Here is a 26,160-nt window from a genome sequence, read left to right on the forward strand (position 1 = left end):
ACATAACCTAGGCTCTAGGACAGGAGGAGACTGGATAGGAACATAGCCTAGGCTCTAAGACAGGAGGAGACTGGATAGGAACATAACCTAGGCTCTAGGACAGGAGGAGACTGGATAGGAACATAACCTAGGCTCTAGGACAGGACGAGACTGGATAGGAACATAACCTGGGCTCTAGGACAGGAGGAGACTGGATAGGAACATAACCTAGGCTCTAGGACAGGAGGAGACTGGATAGGAACATAACCTAGGCTCTAGGACAGGAGGAGACTGGATAGGAACATAACCTAGGCTCTAGGACAGGAGGAGACTGGATAGTTACGTAACCTAGGCTCTAGGACAGGAGGGGACTGGATAGGAACATAACCTAGGCTCTAGGACAGGAGGGGACTGGATAGGAACATAACATAGGCTCTAGGACAGGAGGAGACTGGATAGGAACATAACCTAGGCTCTAGGACAGACTGGATAGGAACATAACCTAGGCTCTAGGACAGACTGGATAGGAACATAACCTAGGCTCTAGGACAGGAGGAGACTGGATAGGAACATAACCTAGGCTCTAGGACAGGAGGAGACTGGATAGGAACATAACCTAGGCTCTAGGACAGGAGGAGACTGGATAGGAACATAACCTAGGCTCTAGGACAGGAGGAGACTGGATAGGAACATAACCTAGGCTCTAGGACCGGAGGAGACTGGATAGGAACATAACCTAGGCTCTAGGACAGGAGGAGACTGGATAGGAACATAACCTAGGCTCTAGGACAGGAGGAGACTGGATAGGAACATAACCTAGGCTCTAGGACAGGTGGAGACTGGATAGGAACATAACCTAGGCTCTAGGACAGGAGGAGACTGGATAGGAACATAACCTGGGCTCTAGGACAGGAGGAGACTGGATAGGAACATAACCTGGGCTCTAGGACAGGAGGAGACTGGATAGGAACATAACCTAGGCTCTAGGACAGGAGGGGACTGGATAGGAATATAACCTAGGCTCTAGGACAGGAAGAGACTGGATAGGAACATAACCTAGGCTCTAGGACAGACTGGATAGGAACATAACCTAGGCTCTAGGACAGGAGGAGACTGGATAGGAACATAACCTAGGCTCTAGGACAGGAGGAGACTGGATAGGAACATAACCTAGGCTCTAGGACAGGAGGAGACTGGATAGGAACATAACCTAGGCTCTAGGACAGGAGGAGACTGGATAGGAACATAACCTAGGCTCTAGGACAGGAGGAGACTGGATAGGAACATAACCTAGGCTCTAGGACAGGAGGAGACTGGATAGGAACATAACCTAGGCTCTAGGACAGGAGGAGACTGGATAGGAACATAACCTACGCTCTAGGACAGGAGGGGACTGGATAGGAACATAACCTAGGCTCTAGGACAGGAGGAGACTGGATAGGAACATAACCTAGGCTCTAGGACAGACTGGATAGGAACATAACCTAGGCTCTAGGACAGGAGGGGACTGGATAGGAACATAACCTAGGCTCTAGGACAGGAGGAGACTGGATAGGAACATAACCTAGGCTCTAGGACAGGAGGAGACTGGATAGGAACATAACCTAGGCTCTAGGACAGACTGGATAGGAACATAACCTAGGCTCTAGGACAGGAGGAGACTGGATAGGAACATAACCTAGGCTCTAGGACAGGAGGAGACTGGATAGGAACATAACCTAGGCTCTAGGACAGGAGGGGACTGGATAGGAACATAACCTAGGCTCTAGGACAGGAGGGGACTGGATAGGAACATAACCTATGCTCTAGGACAGCAGGAGACTGGATAGGAACATAACCTAGGCTCTAGGACAGGAGGAGACTGGATAGGAACATAACCTAGGCTCTAGGACAGGAGGAGACTGGATAGGAACATAACCTAGGCTCTAGGACAGGAGGAGACTGGATAGGAACATAACCTGGGCTCTAGGACAGGAGGAGACTGGATAGGAACATAACCTGGGCTCTAGGACAGGAGGAGACTGGATAGGAACATAACCTAGGCTCTAGGACAGGAGGGGACTGGATAGGAATATAACCTAGGCTCTAGGACAGGAGGAGACTGGATAGGAACATAACCTAGGCTCTAGGACAGACTGGATAGGAACATGGCTCTAGGACAGGAAGAGACTGGATAGGAACATAACCTAGGCTCTAGGACAGGAGAAGACTGGATAGGAACATAACCTAGGCTCTAGGACAGGAGGAGACTGGATAGGAACATAACCTAGGCTCTAGGACAGGAGGAGACTGGATAGGAACATAACCTAGGCTCTAGGACAGGAGGAGACTGGATAGGAATATAACCTAGGCTCTAGGACAGGAGGAGACTGGATAGGAACATAACCTAGGCTCTAGGACAGGAGGAGACTGGATAGGAACATAACCTAGGCTCTAGGACAGGAGGGGACTGGATAGGAACATAACCTAGGCTCTAGGACAGGAGGGGACTGGATAGGAACATAACCTAGGCTCTAGGACAGCAGGAGACTGGATAGGAACATAACCTAGGCTCTAGGACAGGAGGAGACTGGATAGGAACATAACCTAGGCTCTAGGACAGGAGGAGACTGGATAGGAACATAACCTAGGCTCTAGGACAGGAGGAGACTGGATAGGAACATAACCTGGGCTCTAGGACAGGAGGAGACTGGATAGGAACATAACCTGGGCTCTAGGACAGGAGGAGACTGGATAGGAACATAACCTAGGCTCTAGGACAGGAGGGGACTGGATAGGAATATAACCTAGGCTCTAGGACAGGAGGAGACTGGATAGGAACATAACCTAGGCTCTAGGACAGACTGGATAGGAACATGGCTCTAGGACAGGAAGAGACTGGATAGGAACATAACCTAGGCTCTAGGACAGGAGAAGACTGGATAGGAACATAACCTAGGCTCTAGGACAGGAGGAGACTGGATAGGAACATAACCTAGGCTCTAGGACAGGAGGAGACTGGATAGGAACATAACCTAGGCTCTAGGACAGGAGGAGACTGGATAGGAATATAACCTAGGCTCTAGGACAGGAGGAGACTGGATAGGAACATAACCTAGGCTCTAGGACAGGAGGAGACTGGATAGGAACATAACCTAGGCTCTAGGACAGACTGGATAGGAACGTAACCTAGGCTCTAGGAGAGGAGGAGACTGGATAGGAACATAACCTAGGCTCTAGGACAGGAGGAGACTGGATAGGAACATAACCTAGGCTCTAGGACAGCTCTAGGACAGGAGGAGACTGGATAGGAACATAACCTAGGCTCTAGGACAGGAGGAGACTGGATAGGAACATAATCTAGGCTCTAGGACAGGAGGAGACTGGATAGGAACATAACCTAGGCTCTAGGACAGGAGGAGACTGGATAGGAACATAACCTAGGCTCTAGGACAGGAGGAGACTGGATAGGAACATAACCTAGGCTCTAGACAGGAGGGGACTGGATAGGAACATAACCTAGGCTCTAGGACAGGAGTAGACTGGATAGGAACATAACCTAGGCTCTAGGACAGGAGGAGACTGGATAGGAACATAGCCTAGGCTCTAAGACAGGAGGAGACTGGATAGGAACATAACCTAGGCTCTAGGACAGGAGGAGACTGGATAGGAACATAACCTAGGCTCTAGGACAGGAGGAGACTGGATAGGAACATAACCTGGGCTCTAGGACAGGAGGAGACTGGATAGGAACATAACCTAGGCTCTAGGACAGGAGGAGACTGGATAGGAACATAACCTAGGATCTAGGACAGGAGGAGACTGGATAGGAACATAACCTAGGCTCTAGGACAGGAGGAGACTGGATAGGAACGTAACCTAGGCTCTAGGACAGGAGGAGACTGGATAGGAACATAACCTAGGCTCTAGGACAGGAGGGGACTGGATAGGAACATAACCTAGGCTCTAGGACAGGAGGAGACTGGATAGGAACATAACTTAGGCTCTAGGACAGACTGGATAGGAACATAACCTAGGCTATAGGACAGGAGGAGACTGGATAGGAACATAACCTAGGCTCTAGGACAGGAGGAGACTGGATAGGAACATAACCTAGGCTCTAGGACAGGAGGAGACTGGATAGGAACTTAACCTAGGCTCTAGGACAGGATGAGACTGGATAGGAACGTAACCTAGGCTCTAGGACAGGAGGAGACTGGATAGGAACATAACCTAGGCTCTAGGACAGACTGGATAGGAACATAACCTAGGCTCTAGGACAGGAGGGGACTGGATAGGAACATAACCTAGGCTCTAGGACAGGAGGGGACTGGATAGGAACATAACCTAGGCTCTAGGACAGGAGGAGACTGGATAGGAACATAACATAGGCTCTAGGACAGGAGGAGACTGGATAGGAACATAACCTAGGCTCTAGGACAGACTGGATAGGAACATAACCTAGGCTCTAGGACAGACTGGATAGGAACATAACCTAGGCTCTAGGACAGGAGGAGACTGGATAGGAACATAACCTAGGCTCTAGGACAGGAGGAGACTGGATAGGAACATAACCTAGGCTCTAGGACAGGAGGAGACTGGATAGGAACATAACCTAGGCTCTAGGACAGGAGGAGACTGGATAGGAACATAACCTAGGCTCTAGGACAGACTGGATAGGAACATAACCTAGGCTCTAGGACAGGAGGAGACTGGATAGGAACATAACCTAGGCTCTAGGACAGGAGGAGACTGGATAGGAACATAACCTAGGCTCTAGGACAGGAGGAGACTGGATAGGAACATAACCTAGGCTCTAGGACAGGAGGGGACTGTATAGGAACATAACCTAGGCTCTAGGACAGGAGGAGACTGGATAGGAACATAACCTAGGCTCTAGGACAGGAGGAGACTGGATAGGAACATAACCTAGGCTCTAGGACAGGAGGAGACTGGATAGGAACATAACCTAGGCTCTAGGACAGGAGGGGACTGGATAGGAATATAACCTAGGCTCTAGGACAGGAGGAGACTGGATAGGAACATAACCTAGGCTCTAGGACAGACTGGATAGGAACATGACTCTAGGACAGGAGGAGACTGGATAGGAACATAACCTAGGCTCTAGGACAGGAGGAGACTGGATAGGAACATAACCTAGGCTCTAGGACAGGAGGAGACTGGATAGGAACATAACCTAGGCTCTAGGACAGGAGGAGACTGGATAGGAACATAACCTAGGCTCTAGGACAGGAGGAGACTGGATAGGAACATAACCTAGGCTCTAGGACAGGAGGAGACTGGATAGGAACATAACCTAGGCTCTAGGACAGGAGGAGACTGGATAGGAATATAACCTAGGCTCTAGGACAGGAGGAGACTGGATAGGAACATAACCTAGGCTCTAGGACAGGAGGAGACTGGATAGGAACATAACCTAGGCTCTAGGACAGGAGGAGACTGGATAGGAACATAACCTAGGCTCTAGGACAGGAGGAGACTGGATAGGAACATAACCTAGGCTCTAGGACAGGAGGAGACTGATAGGAACATAACCTAGGCTCCAGGACAGACTGGATAGGAACATAACCTAGGCTCTAGGACAGGAGGAGACTGGATAGGAACATAACCTAGGCTCTAGGACAGGAGGAGACTGGATAGGAACATAACCTAGGCTCTAGGACAGGAGGAGACTGGATAGGAACATAACCTAGGCTCTAGGACAGGAGGAGACTGGATAGGAACATAACCTAGGCTCTAGGACAGGAGGAGACTGGATAGGAACATAACCTAGGCTCTAGGACAGGAGGGGACTGGATAGGAACATAACCTAGGCTCTAGGACAGGAGGAGACTGGATAGGAACATAACCTAGGCTCACGGACAGACTGGATAGGAACATAACCTAGGCTCTAGGACAGGAGGAGACTCGATAGGAACATAACCTGGGCTCTAGGACAGGAGGAGACTGGATAGGAACATAACCTGGGCTCTAGGACAGGAGGAGACTGGATAGGAACATAACCTAGGCTCTAGGACAGGAGGGGACTGGATAGGAATATAACCTAGGCTCTAGGACAGGAGGAGACTGGATAGGAACATAACCTAGGCTCTAGGACAGACTGGATAGGAACATAACCTAGGCTCTAGGACAGGAGGAGACTGGATAGGAACATAACCTAGGCTCTAGGACAGGAGGAGACTGGATAGGAACATAACCTAGGCTCTAGGACAGGAGGAGACTGGATAGGAACATAACCTAGGCTCTAGGACAGGAGGAGACTGGATAGGAACATAACCTAGGCTCTAGGACAGGAGGAGACTGGATAGGAACATAACCTAGGCTCTAGGACAGGAGGAGACTGGATAGGAACATAACCTAGGCTCTAGGACAGGAAGAGACTGGATAGGAACATAACCTAGGCTCTAGACAGGATAATTTTCCCTCATGCCTCTGAATTGTCTGTGACAGAGATGCCTACTGTACAGTATGTAGTGACTTGTGCATAGACCTATCACAGTTATCCATGTTAATCCCTAGACCTATCACGGTTAATAATGTTAATCCCTAGACCTATCACGGTTATCCATGTTAATCCCTAGACCTATCACGGTTAATAATGTTAATCCCTAGACCTATCACGGTTATCCATGTTAATCCCTAGACCTATCACGGTTATCCATGTTAATCCCAAGACCTATCACGGTAATCCATGCTAATTCCTAGACCTATCACGGTTATCCATGTTAATCCCTAGACCTATCACAGTTATCCATGTTAATCCCTAGACCTATCACAGTTATCCATGTTAATCCCTAGACCTATCACGGTAATCCATGTTAATCCCTAGACCTATCACGGTTAATAATGTTAATCCCTAGACCATCACGGTTATCCATGTTAATCCCTAGACCTATCACGGTTAATAATGTTAATCCCTAGACCATTCACAGTTATCCATGTTAATCCCTAGACCTATCACGGTAATCCATGTTAATCCCTACTTGTGACATATTTGTTTCCTTATATTTCAGCTTAACTTCACTGAAGCAGGTGAACTATATGGATACATCAAGTTCAGCAAACTGGTGCAGGTAAACAAATCAAATCAAATGTTATTGGTCACATACACATGGTTAGCAGATGTTAATGCGAGTGTAGCGAAATGCTTGTGCTTCTAGTTCTGACAGTGCAGTAATATCTAACAAGTAATATCTAACAATTTCACAACATATAATTTATACACACAGGTGTAAATGAATGAATAAGAATATGTACATATAAATATATGGATGAGCGATAGCCGAACAGCATTGGCAAGATGCAGTAGAGGGTATAGAGTACAGTATATACATATACATATTAAAGTGGCTAGAGATTTGAGTCAGTATGTTGGCAGCAGCCACTCAATGTTAGTGATGGCTGTTTAACAGTCTGATGTGTACGGCTGTTGGTTTACTAATTCATGTATAAAGCTAAAACACATTTACTACCGTATCAATAACTTCAATCTCAAATGCATACAGTATGCTTTTATGGGGCAAATCCCAATTTACACAAAGTCCAAATTTCACTTAGCCTCCCATTGAAGTAGCATATGGCATTCAGCCAATCACTGCACGTTGTACAAATGGACCAGGGCTTTAAGCTCTTTGTTAGGGGGCCACCTGATTGGCTGAACACAGTAAACTACACCTAGCGTTGTGGTGGAAAATGATCCTATTGGTCATTGTCACGCCAGCACTAATACATCTGAGACCACAGTAGATTGGGGAGAAAGGAACAGGGGCTCAAGCCCCTGACCATGTTGTTATTATTATTAGGATGCCAACATGCTGAACCTGGTAGAGAGCTCCATCCACCAGTCCCTGACCATGTTGTTATTATTATTAGGATGCCAACATGCTGAACCTGGTAGAGAGCTCCATCCACCAGTCCCTGACCATGTTGTTATTATTATTAGGATGCCAACATGCTGAACCTGGTAGAGAGCTCCATCCACCAGTCCCTGACCATGTTGTTATTATTATTAGGATGCCAACATGCTGAACGTGGTAGAGAGCTCCATCCACCAGTCCCTGACCATGTTGTTATTATTATTAGGATGCCAACATGCTGAACCTGGTAGAGAGCTCCATCCACCAGTCCCTGACCATGTTGTTATTATTATTAGGATGCCAACATGCTGAACCTGGTAGAGAGCTCCATCCACCAGTCCCTGACCATGTTGTTATTATTATTAGGATGCCAACATGCTGAACCTGGTAGAGAGCTCCATCCACCAGCCCCTGACCATGTTGTTATTATTATTAGGATGCCAACATGCTGAACCTGGTAGAGAGCTCCATCTACCAGCCCCTGACCATGTTGTTATTATTATTAGGATGCTAACATGCTGAACCTGGTAGAGAGCTCCATCCACCAGCCCCTGACCATGTTGTTATTATTATTAGGATGCCAACATGCTGAACCTGGTAGAGAGCTCCATCCACCAGCCCCTCACCATGTTGTTATTATTATTAGGATGCCAACATGCTGAACCTGGTAGAGAGCTCCATCCACCAGTCCCTGACCATGTTGTTGTTATTATTAGGATGCCAACATGCTGAACCTGGTAGAGAGCTCCATCCACCAGTCCCTCACCATGTTGTTATTATTAGCATGCCAACATGCTGAACCTGGTAGAGAGCTCCATCCACCAGTCCCTGACCATGTTGTTATTATTATTAGGATGCCAACATGCTGAACCTGGTAGAGAGCTCCATCCACCAGTCCCTGACCATGTTGTTATTATTATTAGGATGCCAACATGCTGAACCTGGTAGAGAGCTCCATCCACCAGTCCCTGACCATGTGGTTATTATTATTAGGATGCCAACATGCTGAACCTGGTAGAGAGCTCCATCCACCAGTCCCTCACCATGTTGTTATTATTATTAGGATGCCAACATGCTGAACCTGGTAGAGAGCTCCATCCACCAGTCCCTGACCATGTTATTATTATTAGGATGCCAACATGCTGAACCTGGTAGAGAGCTCCATCCACCAGTCCCTGACCATGTTGTTATTATTATTAGGATGCCAACATGCTGAACCTGGTAGAGAGCTCCATCCACCAGTCCCTGACCATGTTGTTATTATTATTAGGATGCCAACATGCTGAACCTGGTAGAGAGCTCCATCCACCAGTCCCTCACCATGTAGTTATTATTATTAGGATGCCAACATGCTGAACCTGGTAGAGAGCTCCATCCACCAGTCCCTGACCATGTTGTTATTATTATTAGGATGCCAACATGCTGAACCTGGTAGAGAGCTCCATCCACCAGTCCCTCACCATGTGGTTATTATTATTAGGATGCCAACATGCTGAACCTGGTAGAGAGCTCCATCCACCAGTCCCTCACCATGTTGTTATTATTATTAGGATGCCAACATGCTGAACCTGGTAGAGAGCTCCATCCACCAGTCCCTCACCATGTTGTTATTATTATTAGGATGCCAACATGCTGAACCTGGTAGAGAGCTCCATCCACCAGTCCCTGACCATGTTGTTATTATTATTAGGATGCCAACATGCTGAACCTGGTAGAGAGCTCCATCCACCAGTCCCTGACCATGTTGTTATTATTATTATTAGGATGCCAACATGCTGAACCTGGTAGAGAGCTCCATCCACCAATCCCTCACCATGTTGTTATTATTATTAGGATGCCAACATGCTGAACCTGGTAGAGAGCTCCATCCACCAGCCCCTGACCATGTTGTGGCCATCTGACGCTGCTCTCAGCTCTCTGTCTGAAGAGAGACAACACTGGCTCTACAGTCTTGATCACAAGGACAAACTCACAGCCATCATCAAAGCTCACATCATACGCAATATCAAGGTGAGGCTATGGGCGCATCACAAATGTTTTGATGACTTCTTGATGTTGTTTTGATAGTGATCTTGTATTGATTGTAATGATGTTGATCTCTCTACAGAAGATGACCTTGACATCGTTCACTACCTACCGGACGATGCACGGATCAACCTTCACCTTTCGCTGTAACAAGAAAGTTGTTGTGAGTAGCTACTTCAACCTCATTTACACCTCTGTGTCTCAAATGACACCCCGTTCCCGATATAGGGCACTGCTTTTGACCAGAGCCCATCGGTGCACTATAAAGGGAATATGGTCTAAAGTAGTGCACTATATAGGGAATAGGGTCTAAAGTAGTGCACTATATAGGGAATAGGGTCTAAAGTAGTGTACTATATAGGGAATATCAAATCAAATCAAAGTTTATTTGCCACGTGCGCCGAATACAACAGGTTGTTTTTGTTATTGATTACTTACAGGCTCTAACCAACAGTGCAATTACTTACAGGCTCTAACCAACAGTGCAATTACTTACAGGCTCTAACCAACAGTGCAATTACTTACAGGCTCTAACCAACAGTGCAATTACTTACAGGCTCTAACCAACAGTGCAATTACTTACAGGCTCTAACCAACAGTGCGATTACTTACAGGCTCTAACCAACAGTGCGATTACTTACAGGCTCTAACCAACAGTGCAATTACTTACAGGCTCTAACCAACAGTGCAATTACTTACAGGCTCTAACCAACAGTGCGATTACTTACAGGCTCTAACCAACAGTGCGATTACTTACAGGCTCTAACCAACAGTGCGATTACTTACAGGCTCTAACCAACAGTGCGATTACTTACAGGCTCTAACCAACAGTGCGATTACTTACAGGCTCTAACCAACAGTGCGATTACTTACAGGCTCTAACCAACAGTGCGATTACTTACAGGCTCTAACCAACAGTGCGATTACTTACAGGCTCTAACCAACAGTGCGATTACTTACAGGCTCTAACCAACAGTGCGATTACTTACAGGCTCTAACCAACAGTGCGATTACTTACAGGCTCTAACCAACAGTGCAATTACTTACAGGCTCTAACCAACAGTGCAATTACTTACAGGCTCTAACCAACAGTGCAATTACTTACAGGCTCTAACCAACAGTGCAATTACTTACAGGCTCTAACCAACAGTGCAATTACTTACAGGCTCTAACCAACAGTGCGATTACTTACAGGCTCTAACCAACAGTGCAATTACTCACAGGCTCTAACCAACAGTGCAATTACTCACAGGCTCTAACCAACAGTGCGATTACTCACAGGCTCTAACCAACAGTGCGATTACTTACAGGCTCTAACCAACAGTGCAATTACTCACAGGCTCTAACCAACAGTGCAATTACTCACAGGCTCTAACCAACAGTGCAATTACTTACAGGCTCTAACCAACAGTGCGATTACTCACAGGCTCTAACCAACAGTGCGATTACTCACAGGCTCTAACCAACAGTGCGATTACTTACAGGCTCTAACCAACAGTGCGATTACTTACAGGCTCTAACCAACAGTGCGATTACTTACAGGCTCTAACCAACAGTGCGATTACTTACAGGCTCTAACCAACAGTGCGATTACTTACAGGCTCTAACCAACAGTGCAATTACTTACAGGCTCTAACCAACAGTGCGATTACTTACAGGCTCTAACCAACAGTGCAATTACTTACAGGCTCTAACCAACAGTGCAATTACTTACAGGCTCTAACCAACAGTGCAATTACTTACAGGCTCTAACCAACAGTGCAATTACTTACAGGCTCTAACCAACAGTGCAATTACTTACAGGCTCTAACCAACAGTGCAATTACTTACAGGCTCTAACCAACAGTGCAATTACTTACAGGCTCTAACCAACAGTGCAATTACTTACAGGCTCTAACCAACAGTGCAATTACTTACAGGCTCTAACCAACAGTTCAATTACTTACAGGCTCTAACCAACAGTGCAATTACTTACAGGCTCTAACCAACAGTGCAATTACTTACAGGCTCTAACCAACAGTGCAGTTTTTAAGTAAAAAATAGATAAAGAAATAAAAAACTGTGAAATAACAGTGAAAATAACAGTAGCGAGGCTATATACAGTAGAGAGGCTATATACAGTAGAGAGGCTATATACAGTAGAGAGGCTATATACAGTAGAGAGGCTACATACAGTAGAGAGGCTATATACAGTAGAGAGGCTATATACAGTAGAGAGGCTATATACAGTAGAGAGGCTACATACAGTAGAGAGGCTATATACAGTAGAGAACCTATATACAGTAGAGAGGCTACATACAGTAGAGAACCTATAACCGTAGCGAGGCTACATACAGGTGATATGTGCCGAGGCACCGGGTAGTCGAGCCAATTGAGGTAATATGTACATGAATGTATAGTTAGTGACTATGCATAGATGATAAACAGAGAGTAGCAGCAGAGAAAAAGAGGGGTTGGGGGGGCACAATGTAATTAGTCTGGGTAGCCATTTCATTACCTGTCCAGGAGTCTTATGGCTTGGGGGTAAAAGCTATTGAGAAGCCTTTTTGTCCGAGACTTGGAGATCTGGTACCGCTTGCCGTGCGGTAGCAGAGAGAACAGTCTATGATTGGGGTGGCTAAGGTCTTTGACAATTTTTAGGGCATCCTCTGACACCGCCTGGTGTAGAGGTCCTGGACGGCAGGCAACTTAGCCCCAGTGATGTACTGGGCCGTACGCACTACCCTCTGTAGTGCCTTGCGGTCGGAGGCCCAGCAGTTGCCGTACCAGGCAGTGATGCAACCAGTCAGGATGCTCTCGATGTTGCAGCTGTAGAACCTTTTGAGGATCTCAGGACCCATGCCAAATCTTTTTAGTTTCCTGAGGGGGAATAGGCTTTGTCGTGCCCTCTTCACAACTGTCTTGGTGTGTTTGGACCATTCTAGTTTGTTGGTGATGTGGACACCAAGGAACTTGAAGCTCTTAACCTGCTCCACTACAGCCCCATCGATGAGAATGGGGGCGTGCTCGGTCCTCCTTTTCCTGTAGTCCACGATCATCTCGTTTGTCTTGATCACGTTGAGGGAGAGGTTGTTATTCTGGCACCACCCGGCCAGGTCTCTGACCTCCTCCCTGTAGGCTGTCTCGTTGTTGTCGGTGATCAGGCCTACCACTGTTGTGTCGTCTGTAAACTTAATGATGGTGCTGGAGTCGTGCCTGGCCATGCAGTCGTGGGTGAACAGGGAGTATAGGAGGGGACTGAGCATGCACCCCTGAGGGGCTCTACTGTTGAGGATAAAGCGTGGCAGAAGTGTTGCTACCTACCCTCACCACCTGGGGCGGCCCATCAGGAAGTCCAGGATCCAGTTGCAGAGGGAGGTGTTTAGTCCAAGGATCCTTAGCTTAGTGACGAGCTTTGAGGGTAGGTGTTGAACGCTGAGCTGTAGTCAATGAATAGCATTCTCACGTAGGTGTTCCTTTTGTCCAGGTGGGAAAGGGCAGTGTGGAGTGCAATAGAGATTGTATCGTCTGTGGATCTGTTTGAGCGGTATGCAAATTGGAGTGGGTCTAGGGTTACTGGGATAATGGTGTTAATGTGAGCCATTACCAGCCTTTCAAACCACTTCATGGCAACGGACGTGAGTGCTACTGGTCTGTAGTCATTTAGGCAGGATTCATTAGTGTTCTTGGGCACAGGGACAATGGTGGTCTGCTTAATTAAAACATGTTGATATTACAGACTCAATCAGGGACATGTTGAAAATGTCAGTGAAGACACCTACTAGTTGGTCAGCACATGCCCGGAGCGCACGTCCTGGTAATCCGTCTGGCCCTGCGGCCTTGTGAATGTTGACCTATTTAAAGGTCTTACTCACGTCGGCTACGGAGAGCGTGATGACACAGCCGTCCGGAACAGCTGATGCTCTCATGCATGCCTCAGTGTTGCTTGCCTCGAACCGAGCATAGAAGTGATTTAGCTCGTCTGGTAGGCTCGTGTCACTGGGCAGCTCGCGGCTGTGCTTCCCTTTGTAGTCTGTAATAGTCTGCAAGCCCTGCCACATCTGACGAGCGTCAGAGCCGGTGTGGTACGATTCGATCTTAGTCCTGTGTTGACGTTTTGCCTGTTTGATGGTTCGTCTGAGGGCATAGCGGGATTTCTTATAAGCTTCCGGGTTAGTGTCCCGCTCCTTGAAAGCTGCAGCTCAAGCCTTTAGCTCGGTGCGGATGTTGTCTGTAATCCATGGCTTCTGGTTGGGGTATGTACGTGCAGTCACAGTGGAGACGACGTCCTCGATGCACTTATTGATAAAGCCACCGACTGATGTGGTGTATTCCTCAATGCCATGGGAAGAATCCCAGAACATATTCCAGTCTAAAGTAGTACACTATATACAGTTGAAGTCGGAAGTTTACATACACATACATTTCAACTCAGTTTTTCACACTTCCTCACATTTAATCCGAGTAGAAATTCCCTGTTTTAGGTCAGTTAGGATCACCACTTTATTTTAAGAATGTGAAATGTAGAGAGAATGATTTATTTCAGCTTTTATTTATTTCATCACATTCCCAGTGGGTCAGAAGTTAATATACACTCAATAAGTATTTGGTAGCATTGCCTTTAAATTTCTTAACTTGGGTCAAATGTTTTGGGTAGCCTTCCACAAGCTTCCCACAATAAGTTGGGTGAATTTTGGCCCAGTCCTCCATGACAGAGCTGGTGTAACTGAGTCAGGTTTGTAGACCTCCTTGCTCGCACACGCTTTTTCAGTTCTGCCCACAAATGTTCTATAGGATTAAGGTCAGGGCTTTGTGATGGCCACTCCAATACCTTGACTTTGTTGTCCTGAAGCCATTTTGTCACAACTTTGGAAGTATGCTTGGGGTCATCGTCCATTTGGAAGACCCATTTGTGACCAAGCTTTAACTTCCTGACTGATGTCTTGAGATGTTGCTTCAATATATCCACATAATTGTCCTACCTCAAGATGCCATCTATTTTGTGAAGTCCACCAGTCCCTCCTGCAGCAAAGCACCCCCACAACATGATGCTGCCACCCCTGTGCTTCACGGTTGGGATGGTGTTCTTCAGCTTGCATGCCTCCCCCTTTTTCCTCCAAACATAACAATGATCATTATGGCTAAACAGTTCTATTTTTGTTTTATAAGACCAGAGGACATTTCTCCAAAAAGTACGATCTTTGTCCCCATGTGCAGTTGCAAACTGTAGTCTGGCTTTTTTATGGTGGTTTTGAAGCAGTGGCTTCTTCCTTGCTGAGCGGCCTTTCAGGTTATGTCAATATAGGACTCATTTTACTGTGGATATAGATACTTTTGTACCTGTTTCCTGCAGCATCTTCTCAAGGTCCTTTGCTGTTGTTCTGGGATTGATTTGCACTTTTCGCACCAAAGTACGGTTCATCTCTAGGAGATGAGCTGTATGATGGCTGCGTGGTCCCATGGTGTTTATACTTGCGTACTATTGTTTGTACAGATGAACATGGTACCTTCAGGCGTTTGGAAATTGCTCCCAAGGATGAACCAGACTTGTGGAGGTCTACAATAATTTTTCTGAGGTCTTGGCTGATTTTTTTTTATTTTCCCATGATGTCAAGCAGAGGCACTGAGTTTGAAGATAGGCCTTGAAATGCATCCACAGGTACACCTCCAGTTGTCTAAAATTATGTCAATTAGCCTATCAGAAGCTTCTAAAGCCATGACATAATTTTCTGAAATTTTCCAAGCTGTTTAAAGGCACAGTCAACTTAGTGTATGTTATCTTCTGACCCACTGGAATTGTGATACAGTGAATTATAAATGAAATAATATGTCTGTAAACAATTGTTAGAAAAATGACTTGTGTCATGCACAAAGTAGATGTCCTAACTGACTTGCCAAAACTACAGTTTGTTAACAAGACATTTGTGGAGTGGTTGAAAAATTAGTTTTAATGACTCCAACCTAAGTGTATGTAAACCGACTTCAACTGTAGGGAATAGTGTTTACAGTAGTGCACTATAAAGGGAATAGGGTCTAAAGTAGTGAACTATATAGGGGATAGGGTCTAAAGTAGTGCACTATATAGGGAATAGGGTCTAAAGTAGTGCACTATATAGGGAATAGGGTCTAAAGTAGTGCACTATATAGGGAATAGGGTCTAAAGTAGTGCACTATATAGGGAATAGGGTCTAAAGTAGTGCACTATATAGGGAATAGTGTTTACAGTAGTGCACTATATAGGGAGTAGGGGGCCATTTGGGGCATATCCCTTATTTATCCCCAGGGCGCAATTATAGCTGAGGATGAAAGAAATACAATTAAGAAACATGGTGCACCGTCTGCTCAGAACTACTGGGCCTTCCATGTTCCTCTCTCCCCAATCTCACATCTTCATCTGCTCAGATCTACTGGGCCTTCCATGTTCCTCTCTCCCCAATCTCACATCTTCATCTGCTCAGATCTACTGGGCCTTCCATGTTCCTCTCTCCCCAATCTCACATCTTCATCTGCTCAGAACTACTGGGCCTTCCATGTTCTCCCCAATCTCACATCTTCATCTGCTCAGAACTACTGGGCCTTCCATGTTCCTCTCTCCCGAATCTCACATCTTCATCTGCTCAGATCTACTGGGCCTTCCATGTTCCTCTCTCCCCAATCTCACATCTTCATCTGCTCAGAACTACTGGGCCTTCCATGTTCTCCCCAATCTCACATCTTCATCTAGCCTCAGCCTGGTTCTAGATCCGTTTGTGCTTTCTTGCCACGGGTGTAACTGACTATAGGAGTTTGGGAGAAAGCACAAACAGATCTGGGACCAGGCTAGTTCTCATCTTGTCCTGTGATTATCTTATTACCTTGCTCATGTTTGTTTATTTGTGTCTGTCAGGGGGACATCATGGTGAATGACAACATGGCGAGGGTCTTGGATCGTTTCATGGTGTTTAACGGGGGCGTCGCGTATGGCATCGACCAGCTACTGGAACCTCCCGGTCTGGGTGCACACTGTGATGGACTGGAGGACAGGACTATATACGTAAGAGACTTTAATATCATGTTCATAATAGTATTATTTATTTCTAATATATCTGGAGAGTTCTGGTTCTCCAGCAGGAGACGTTTCTCCCACAGCATGTGACGTACTGGATTGGACGGAGAAATGAGATGGCAAAATAATCCTCATGTGTGTCTATGCTCAATGGACAGTATTTAGTTTCTACTGTACTGCTAGTTGGTAAAGCTGGCTAGCTAGCAGTGGCTGTGGTGTTGGCTTTGTTTGTAAAACGGCGTCGCTGCGAACGAGTACAGCTGGCTAGCTAACCTTGTTAGTTTCTCAAAGCTACACCTCTATCCTTGATGCAAAGACAGCAAAGACAACTATGTAGCTAGCTAACATTACCAGCTAACATTACACTAATCAAATCGTTCCATTGTAATGTAATGAAATGTAATAAATGTAATATTACCCGCGGAGCGAAGTCCAGCCTTTGCTGGAGTTGTGTTAACTGGACTGCCTGCACAGTATTCCTATTCTGGCTAATTTCTCAGTGGAGTACGAGAGCCATGTTTTGTCTTGTCCTGTGTAATTAGTATATAGTCTGTTTCTTCATTTTTTCCCATATAGATTTAAATCTCACTTTCCATCTATGTACAAATATATACTTTCCTGCAACCCGTCTCACCCAATGTGGTACGGATCTGCTATTTTATACCTTATAACTGGAACCTCCATCAGGAACTAGCCAGCTAACTAGCTACTAGCTAGTAGTCACTGTTAGCCACGGCTAGCGGTCTTCACCTTTAGCTCGGACACCTGCCAGCTTTAGCTCGGTCAATACCTGCCAGTCTGCTCAGCGCGATATCAACCCAGAGGTTATCGGACTGCTTTTCTCTACATCTCCAGATTCCTGCCACAAGCTCTGGACCATTACAGCTGATCATCGCAGCTAGCTAGCTGCAAATGAGTGGCTATTGCTGGCTAACTCCTCTGTCCCGAAGCAAACCAGTTAGCCTTGAGCTAGCTTCGAGCAAGGCCCATCTCCCGGCTAGCCGACGAAGAACACCAGCTAATTCCTGGGCTTCAACACCTCTTTCGCCAATTTGCCTGGACCCTTTATTGTCGACACGGAGCCCCGCCGATCCATCACGACTGGTCTGCTGACTTAATCGTCCGATGTGGTTTCAACAGGCATTTTCCGTTGCAATGTCACCGAAGACCCGTCTGCTAGCCCCGGCCCGCTAGCTTTCCGAATGCCGTGTCTCATGCTTGCCTAGCGTAGTAGCAACTAACGAATGGCTCCCTGACTCACCTATTACTGCTCATTGGACCCTACGATCACTCGGCTACACAGCTGATGCCTGCTGGACTGTTCACTAACACGGTACCTAATTTTGTTTATCTGTCGGCCCCAGCCTCGAACTCTGGTCCTGCGTGTACCAAACTGACCCTCTCTGCCCATTCATTGCCATTTACCCATTGTAGTCTTAGCTCTCCTGATCAACATCTGTGATTGCTTTATGCCTCTCTCTAATGTCAATATGCCTTGTCTACTGCTGTTTCAGTTTGTTCATATTGTTTTATTTCACTGTAGAGCCCCCAGTCCCACTCAACATGCCTTAGATAGCTCTTTTGTCCCAACCCCCACACATGCGGAGACCTCACCTGGCTTAACTGGTCCCTCCAGAGATGCAACCTCTCTCATCATCACTCAATGCCTAGGTATACCTCCACTGTACTCACATCCTACCATACGCTTGTCTGTACATTATGCCCTGAATCTATTCTACCACGCCCAAAAATCTGCTCCTTTTATTCTCTGTTCCCAACGCACTAGACAACCAGTTCTTATAGCCTTTATCCGTACCCTCATCCTACTCCTCCTCTGTTCCTCTGGTGATGTAGAGGTTAATCCAGGCCCTGTAGCCCCCAGTACTACACCTATTCCCCAGGCGCTCTCATTTGTTGACTTCTGTAACCGTAAAAGCCTTGGTTTCATGCATGTTAACATCAGAAGTCTCCTCCCTAAGTTTGTCTTATTCACTGCTTTAGCACACTCTGCCAATCCTGGTGTCCTTGCCGTGTCTGAGTCCTGGCTTAGGAAGGCCACCAAAAATTATGAAATTTCCATCCCCAACTACTACATTTTCCGTCAAGATAGATCTGCCAAAGGGGCGGAGTTGCAATCTACTGCAGAGACAGCCTGCAGAGTTCTGTCATACTATCCAGGTCTGTGCCCAAATAGTTTGAGCTTCTACTTTTAAAATCTACCTTCCAGAAACAAGTCTCTCACTGTTGCTGCTTGTTATAGACAGGGTCCAGATTGTCCAGCCCTGCTGATTTGTAGGGGTCCAGATTTTGCAGCTATTTCAGAACATCAGCTATCTGGATTTGGGTGAAGGAGAAATGCGGGGAGGCTTGGGCGAGTTTCTGTGGGGGGTGCAGGGCTGTTGACCGGGGTAGGGGTAGCCAGGTGGAAAGCATGGCCAGCCGTAGAAAAATGCTTTTGAAATTCTCAATTATTGTGGATTTATCGGTGGTGACAGTGTTTCCTAGCCTCAGTGCAGTGGGCAGCTGAGAGGAGGTGCTCTTATTCTCCATGGACTTTACAGTGTCCCAGAACTTTTTTGAGTTTGTGCTACAGGATGCAAATTTCTGCTTGAAAAAGCTAGCCTTGGCTTTCCTAACTGACTGTGTATATTGGTTCCTGACTTCCCTGAAAAATTGCATATCACGGGGGCTGTTTGATGTTAATGCAGAACGCCACAGGATGTTTTTGTGCTGGTCAAGGGCAGTCAGGTCTGGAGAGAACCAAGGGCTATATCTGTTCCCGGTTCTACATTTTTTGAATGGGGCATGCTCATTTAAGATGGTGAGGAAGGCACTTTTAAAGAATAACCAGGAATCCTCTACTGACGGGATGAGGTCAATATCCTTCCAGGATACCCGGGCCAGGTCGATTAGAAAGGCCTGCTCGCAGAAGTGATTTAGGGAGCGTTTGACAGTGATGAGGGGTGGCTGTTTGACATCAGAACCATTAGGGATGCAGGCATGTGCACCTGATCGCTGAGATCTTGGTTGAAAACAGCAGAGGTGTATTTGGAGGGCAGGTTGGTCAGGATGATATCTATGAGGGTGCCCGTGTTTTCAGCTTTGGGGTTGTACCTGGTAGGTTCATTGATCATTTGTGTGAGATTGAGGGCATCAAGCTTAGATTGTAGGACGGACGGGGTGTTAAGCATGTCCTAGTTTAGGTGACCTAGCAGCACGAGCTCTGAAGATAGATGGGGGGCAATCAGTTCACATAGTGTCCAGAGCACAGCTGGGATAGAGGGTGGTCTATAGCAAGCGGCAACGGTGAGAGACTTGTTTCTGGAAAGGTGGATATTTAAAAGTAGAAGCTAAAATTGTTTGGTTACAGACCTGGATAGTAAGACAGAACTCTGCAGCCTGTCTCTGCAGTAGAGTGCAACACTGCCCCTTTGGCAGTTCTATCTTCTCAGAAAATGTTATAGTTAGGGATGGAAATTTCAGGGGTTTTGGTGGTCTTCCTAAGCCAGGAATCAGACACGGCTAGGACATCCGGGTTGGCAGAGTGTGCTAAAGCAGTGAAAAAAACAAACTTAGGGAGGAGGCTTCTGCTGTTAACATGTATGAAACCAAGGCTTTTACGATTACAGAAGTCAACAAATGAGAGCACTGGGGAGTAAGAGTGGAGCTAGGCACAGAGAGGAAGAGGTTCCTCACTAGAGGAACAGAGGAGGAGTAGGATAAGGGTACGGCCAAAGGCTATCAGAACTGGTCGTCTAGTACGTTCGGAACAGAGAGTAAAAGGAGCAGGTTTCTGGGCACGGTAGAATAGATTCAAGGCATAATGTACAGACAAAGGTATGATAGGATGTGGATACAATGGAGGTAAACCTAGGCATTGAGTGATGATGAGAGAGATATTGTCTCTAGAAACTTCATTTAAACCAGGTGACGTCATCGCATGTGTGGGTGGTGGAACTAAAGGGTTGGATAAGGTATGTTGAGCAGGGCTAGAGGCTCTACAGTGAAATAGGACAATAATCAGTAACCAGAACAGCAATGGACATTGCATATTGACATTAAGGAGAGACATGCGTTGCCGAGTGATCATAGGGGTCCAGTGAGTAGTGAGGCTGGTTGGAGACATGAGCTAAAGGTTAGCTGATGACCGCTAGTAGTGGTTAGCTGACTACTAGCAAGTAGCTAGTCAGCTGGCTAGCTTCTGTTGGGGGATTCCGATTCAGAAGTAAAGAAAAATACTTTAGAAAAAAGCAGATCCACACGACATTGCGTGAGGCGGGTTGCAGGAGAGTATTTTGAAGTTGAGGTTTTAGAAAAATATTTAAAAAGATATAAAAGATATATACACGGGACACGACAAAGACGTCTGATTGCTACTCCATCTTGGACTTCATTACACACCATGGACCAACAAATATTCTTTACATCAACAACATAGGGATCACTACAAAACGTATTGTATGACGTAATGTATGTGTGTTGTTAGAGTCGATGTGGAAGCTGCTTGAGTCCCCGCCAATGTCCCCATGGAACTGAAGATACGGTGAGCACGCACACACACGCACGCACGCACATGCACACGCACACACACACACACACACACACGCTAACCATAAGACACCATTTCCTGCCTTTCACAGGGCAAGACTGAGATCTGCAGCTTCATCAACCCCTACTCTATGCTCTACCCTCGACGCCACAGTGTGATGTATGACCATGACTTCAGGTAGGGAGACTCCACAGTAATGTATGACCATGACTTCAGGTAGGGAGACTCCACAGTGTGATGTATGACCATGACTTCAGGTAGGGAGACTCCACAGTAATGTATGACCATGACTTCAGGTAGGGAGACTCCACAGTGTGATGTATGACCATGACTTCAGGTAGGGAGACTCCACAGTAATGTATGACCATGACTTCAGGTAGGGAGACTCCACAGTAATGTTTGACCATGACTTCAGGTAGGGAGTATTAATTTTCTCCATCCTCTTCTTCTACAGCCTCTACCCCTCTATGTCGAGGCACCACATGGGCCAGAGGATGGGCTGTAAGAAGATGTGTAAGAGTCAAGCCTGGGTCATGAGCTGCTGTAAGAACCACTATGGAAGAGATTGCCAAGGTGAGCCTTCCCACTGACTCAGATAGTGATATACATGACATGATGTACAGTGTCCTCAGATAGACATGATGAACAGTGTCCTCAGATAGTAGACATGATGAACAGTGTCCCCAGATAGACATGATGAACAGTGTCCTCAGATAGTAGACATGATGAACAGTGTCCTCAGATAGTAGACATGATGAACAGTGTCCTCAGATAGTAGACATGATGAACAGTGTCCCCAGATAGTAGACATGATGAACAGTGTCCCCAGATAGTAGACATGATGAACAGTGTCCTCAGATAGACATGATGAACAGTGTCCTCAGATAGTAGACATGATGAACAGTGTCCTCAGATAGTAGACATGATGAACAGTGTCCTCAGATAGTAGACATGATGAACAGTGTCCTCAGATAGTAGACATGATGAACAGTGTCCTCAGATAGTAGACATGATGCACAGTGTCCTCAGATAGTAGACATGATGAACAGTGTCCTCAGATAGTAGACATGATGAACAGTGTCCTCAGATAGTAGACATGATGAACAGTGTCCTCAGATAGTAGACATGATGAACAGTGTCCTCAGATAGTAGACATGATGAACAGTGTCCTCAGATAGTAGACATGATGAACAGTGTCCTCAGATAGTAGACATGATGAACAGTGTCCTCAGATAGTAGACATGATGAACAGTGTCCTCAGATAGTAGACATGATGAACAGTGTCCTCAGATAGTAGACATGATGAACAGTGTCCCCAGATAGTAGACATGATGAACAGTGTCCTCAGATAGTAGACATGATGTACAGTGTCCCCAGATAGTAGACATGATGAACAGTGTCCTCAGATAGTAGACATGATGAACAGTGTCCCCAGATAGTGGACATGATGAACAGTGTCCCCAGATAGTAGACATGATGAACAGTGTCCCCAGATAGACACGATGAACAGTGTCCTCAGATAGTAGACATGATGAACAGTGTCCTCAGATAGTAGACATGATGAACAGTGTCCTCAGATAGTGGACATGATGAACAGTGTCCTCAGATAGTAGACATGATGAACAGTGTCCTCAGATAGACATGATGAACAGTGTCCCCAGATAGACACTCAGTGGGTTTTGTCCAACATGTCTCTGGACCTACTCACTGCCACAGTCATACTCTGGACCTAGTTTTGTCCCATGGAATAAATGTTGTGGATCTTAATGTTTTTCCTCATAATCCTGGATTATCGGACCACCATTTTATTGCGTTTACAATTGCAACAAATAATCTGCTCAGACCCCAACCAAGGAGCATTAAAAGTCGTGCTATAAATTCTCAGACAACCCAAAGATTCCTTGATGCCCTTCCAGACTCCCTCTGCCTACCCAAGGACGTCAGAGGACAAAAATCAGTTAACCACCTAACCGAGGAACTCAATTTAACCTTGCGCAATACCCTAGATGCAGTTGCACCCCTAAAAATTAAAAATATTTGTCATAAGAAACATTGTCCTCAGATAGACATGATGAACAGTGTCCTCAGATAGTAGACATGATGAACAGTGTCCTCAAATAGTGGACATGATGAACAGTGTCCTCAGATAGTAGACATGATGAACAGTGTCCTCAGATAGTAGACATGATGAACAGTGTCCTCAGATAGTAGACATGATGAACAGTGTCCTCAGATAGTGGACATGATGAACAGTGTCCTCAGATAGTAGACATGATGAACAGTGTCCTCAGATAGTAGACATGATGAACAGTGTCCTCAGATAGTAGACATGATGAACAGTGTCCTCAGGTAGACATGATGAACAGTGTCCTCAGATAGACATGATGAACAGTGTCCCCAGATAGACATGATGAACAGTGTCCTCAGATAGTAGACATGATGAACAGTGTCCTCAGATAGTGGACATGATGAACAGTGTCCTCAGATAGTAGACATGATGAACAGTGTCCCCAGATAGACATGATGAACAGTGTCCTCAGATAGTAGACATGATGAACAATGTCCCCAGATAGTAGACATGATGAACAGTGTCCCCAGATAGCAGACATGATGAACAGTGTCCTCAGATAGACATGATGAACAGTGTCCTCAGATAGTAGACATGATGAACAGTGTCCTCAGATAGTAGACATGATGAACAGTGTCCCCAGATAGACATGATGAACAGTGTCCTCAGATAGTAGACATGATGAACAGTGTCCTCAGATAGTAGACATGATGAACAGTGTCCTCAAATAGTGGACATGATGAACAGTGTCCTCAGATAGTAGACATGATGAACAGTGTCCTCAGATAGACATGATGAACAGTGTCCTCAGATAGTAGACATGATGAACAGTGTCCCCAGATAGTAGACATGATGAACAGTGTCCTCAGATAGACATGATGAACAGTGTCCTCAGATAGTAGACATGATGAACAGTGTCCTCAGATAGACATGATGAACAGTGTCCTCAGATAGACATGATGAACAGTGTCCTCAGATAGTAGACATGATGAACAGTGTCCTCAGATAGTAGACATGATGAACAGTGTCCCCAGATAGTGGACATGATGAACAGTGTCCCCAGATAGTGGACATGTTGAACAGTGTCCCCAGATAGACATGATGAACAGTGTCCTCAGATAGTAGACATGATGAACAGTGTCCCCAGATAGACATGATGAACAGTGTCCTCAGATAGTAGACATGATGAACAGTGTCCTCAGATAGACATGATGAACAGTGTCCTCAGATAGTAGACATGATGAACAGTGTCCTCAGATAGACATGATGAACAGTGTCCTCAGATAGTAGACATGATGAACAGTGTCCTCAGATAGACATGATGAACAGTGCCCCCAGATAGTGGACATGATGAACAGTGTCCCCAGATAGTGGACATGATGAACAGTGTCCCCAGATAGTGGACATGATGAACAGTGTCCTCAGATAGTAGACATGATGAACAGTGTCCCCAGATAGTAGACATGATGAACAGTGTCCCCAGATAGACATGATGAACAGTGTCCTCAGATAGACATGATGAACAGTGTCCCCAGATAGTGGACATGATGAACAGTGTCCTCAGATAGTAGACATGATGAACAGTGTCCTCAGATAGACATGATGAACAGTGTCCTCAGATAGACATGATGAACAGTGTCCTCAGATAGACATGATGAACAGTGTCCTCAGATAGTAGACATGATGAACAGTGTCCTCAGATAGTAGACATGATGAACAGTGTCCTCAGATAGACATGATGAACAGTGTCCTCAGATAGACATGATGAACAGTGTCCTCAGATAGACATGATGAACAGTGCCCTCAGATAGACATGATGAACAGTGTCCTCAGATAGTAGACATGATGAACAGTGCCAGAGGGTATTTTCATCCATATCGTGTGAACCGTTTAGAAATTACAACACTTTGTATACCTAGTCACCACGTTTTAGGAACCAAAAGTATTGGGACAAATTCACTTGTGTATTAAAGTAGTAAAATGTTTAGTATTTGGTCCCATATTCATAGCACGCAATGACTACATCAAGCTTGTGACTCTACAAATTTGTTGGATGCATTTGCTGTTTGTTTTGGTTGTGTGTCACATTATTTTGTGCCCAATTTAAATGGTAAATCATTTTTTATATCATTTTGGAGTAACTTTTATTGTAAATAAGAATAGAACATGTTTCTAAACACTTCTACATTCATGTTGATGCTACCATGATTACGGATTGTCCTGAATGTATCGTGAAGAATGATGAGGGAGAAACTAAGTAGCACAAATATTATACCCCCAAAAAACATGGGGTCTGTTATTGTGAGAGGTTGGCATATCTTGGGTGTATGTCACTTTCTTATTCACGATTCGTTCAGGATTATCCGTAATCATGGTAGCATCAACATTAACGTAGAAGTGCTTAGAAACATATTATATTCTTATTTACAATAAAAGTTACTCCAAAATGACATAAAACATTATTACAACTAAACGGTTCACCCGATATGGATGAAAATCCTCTCAAATCCAAACTTTGAGTACAGAGCCAAACGAAGAACAATTCTTCACTGTCCCAATCATTCTTGTATCGTGTGCGTCCCAAATTGCACAGGGCCCTAGTCAAAAGCACTTTATAGGGAATAGGGTGCCATTTGAGATCCAGCCATCGATATGTGTA

The 26,160-nt window shown here is 45.7% G+C and overlaps 1 protein-coding gene across 2 annotated transcripts in view; it reads left to right on the forward strand.

Annotated features, from left to right (window-relative positions):
- Positions 1 to 26,160, forward strand: part of stab1 (stabilin 1) — a 204,171-nt gene that overhangs the window by 131,769 nt on the left and 46,242 nt on the right. For both annotated transcript variants that reach the window (XM_029774197.1, XM_029774196.1), the window contains exons 50-56: positions 6,993 to 7,052; positions 9,669 to 9,845; positions 9,943 to 10,023; positions 16,726 to 16,872; positions 21,371 to 21,427; positions 21,525 to 21,610; positions 21,888 to 22,006. In XM_029774197.1, the coding sequence (XP_029630057.1) occupies positions 6,993 to 7,052; positions 9,669 to 9,845; positions 9,943 to 10,023; positions 16,726 to 16,872; positions 21,371 to 21,427; positions 21,525 to 21,610; positions 21,888 to 22,006 (727 nt within the window). The remainder of the gene's footprint in view (positions 1 to 6,992; positions 7,053 to 9,668; positions 9,846 to 9,942; positions 10,024 to 16,725; positions 16,873 to 21,370; positions 21,428 to 21,524; positions 21,611 to 21,887; positions 22,007 to 26,160) is intronic.

The sequence above is a fragment of the Salmo trutta genome, chromosome 14, assembly GCF_901001165.1.
Source record: "Salmo trutta chromosome 14, fSalTru1.1, whole genome shotgun sequence".
Classification (NCBI taxonomy): Eukaryota; Metazoa; Chordata; class Actinopteri; order Salmoniformes; family Salmonidae; genus Salmo; species Salmo trutta.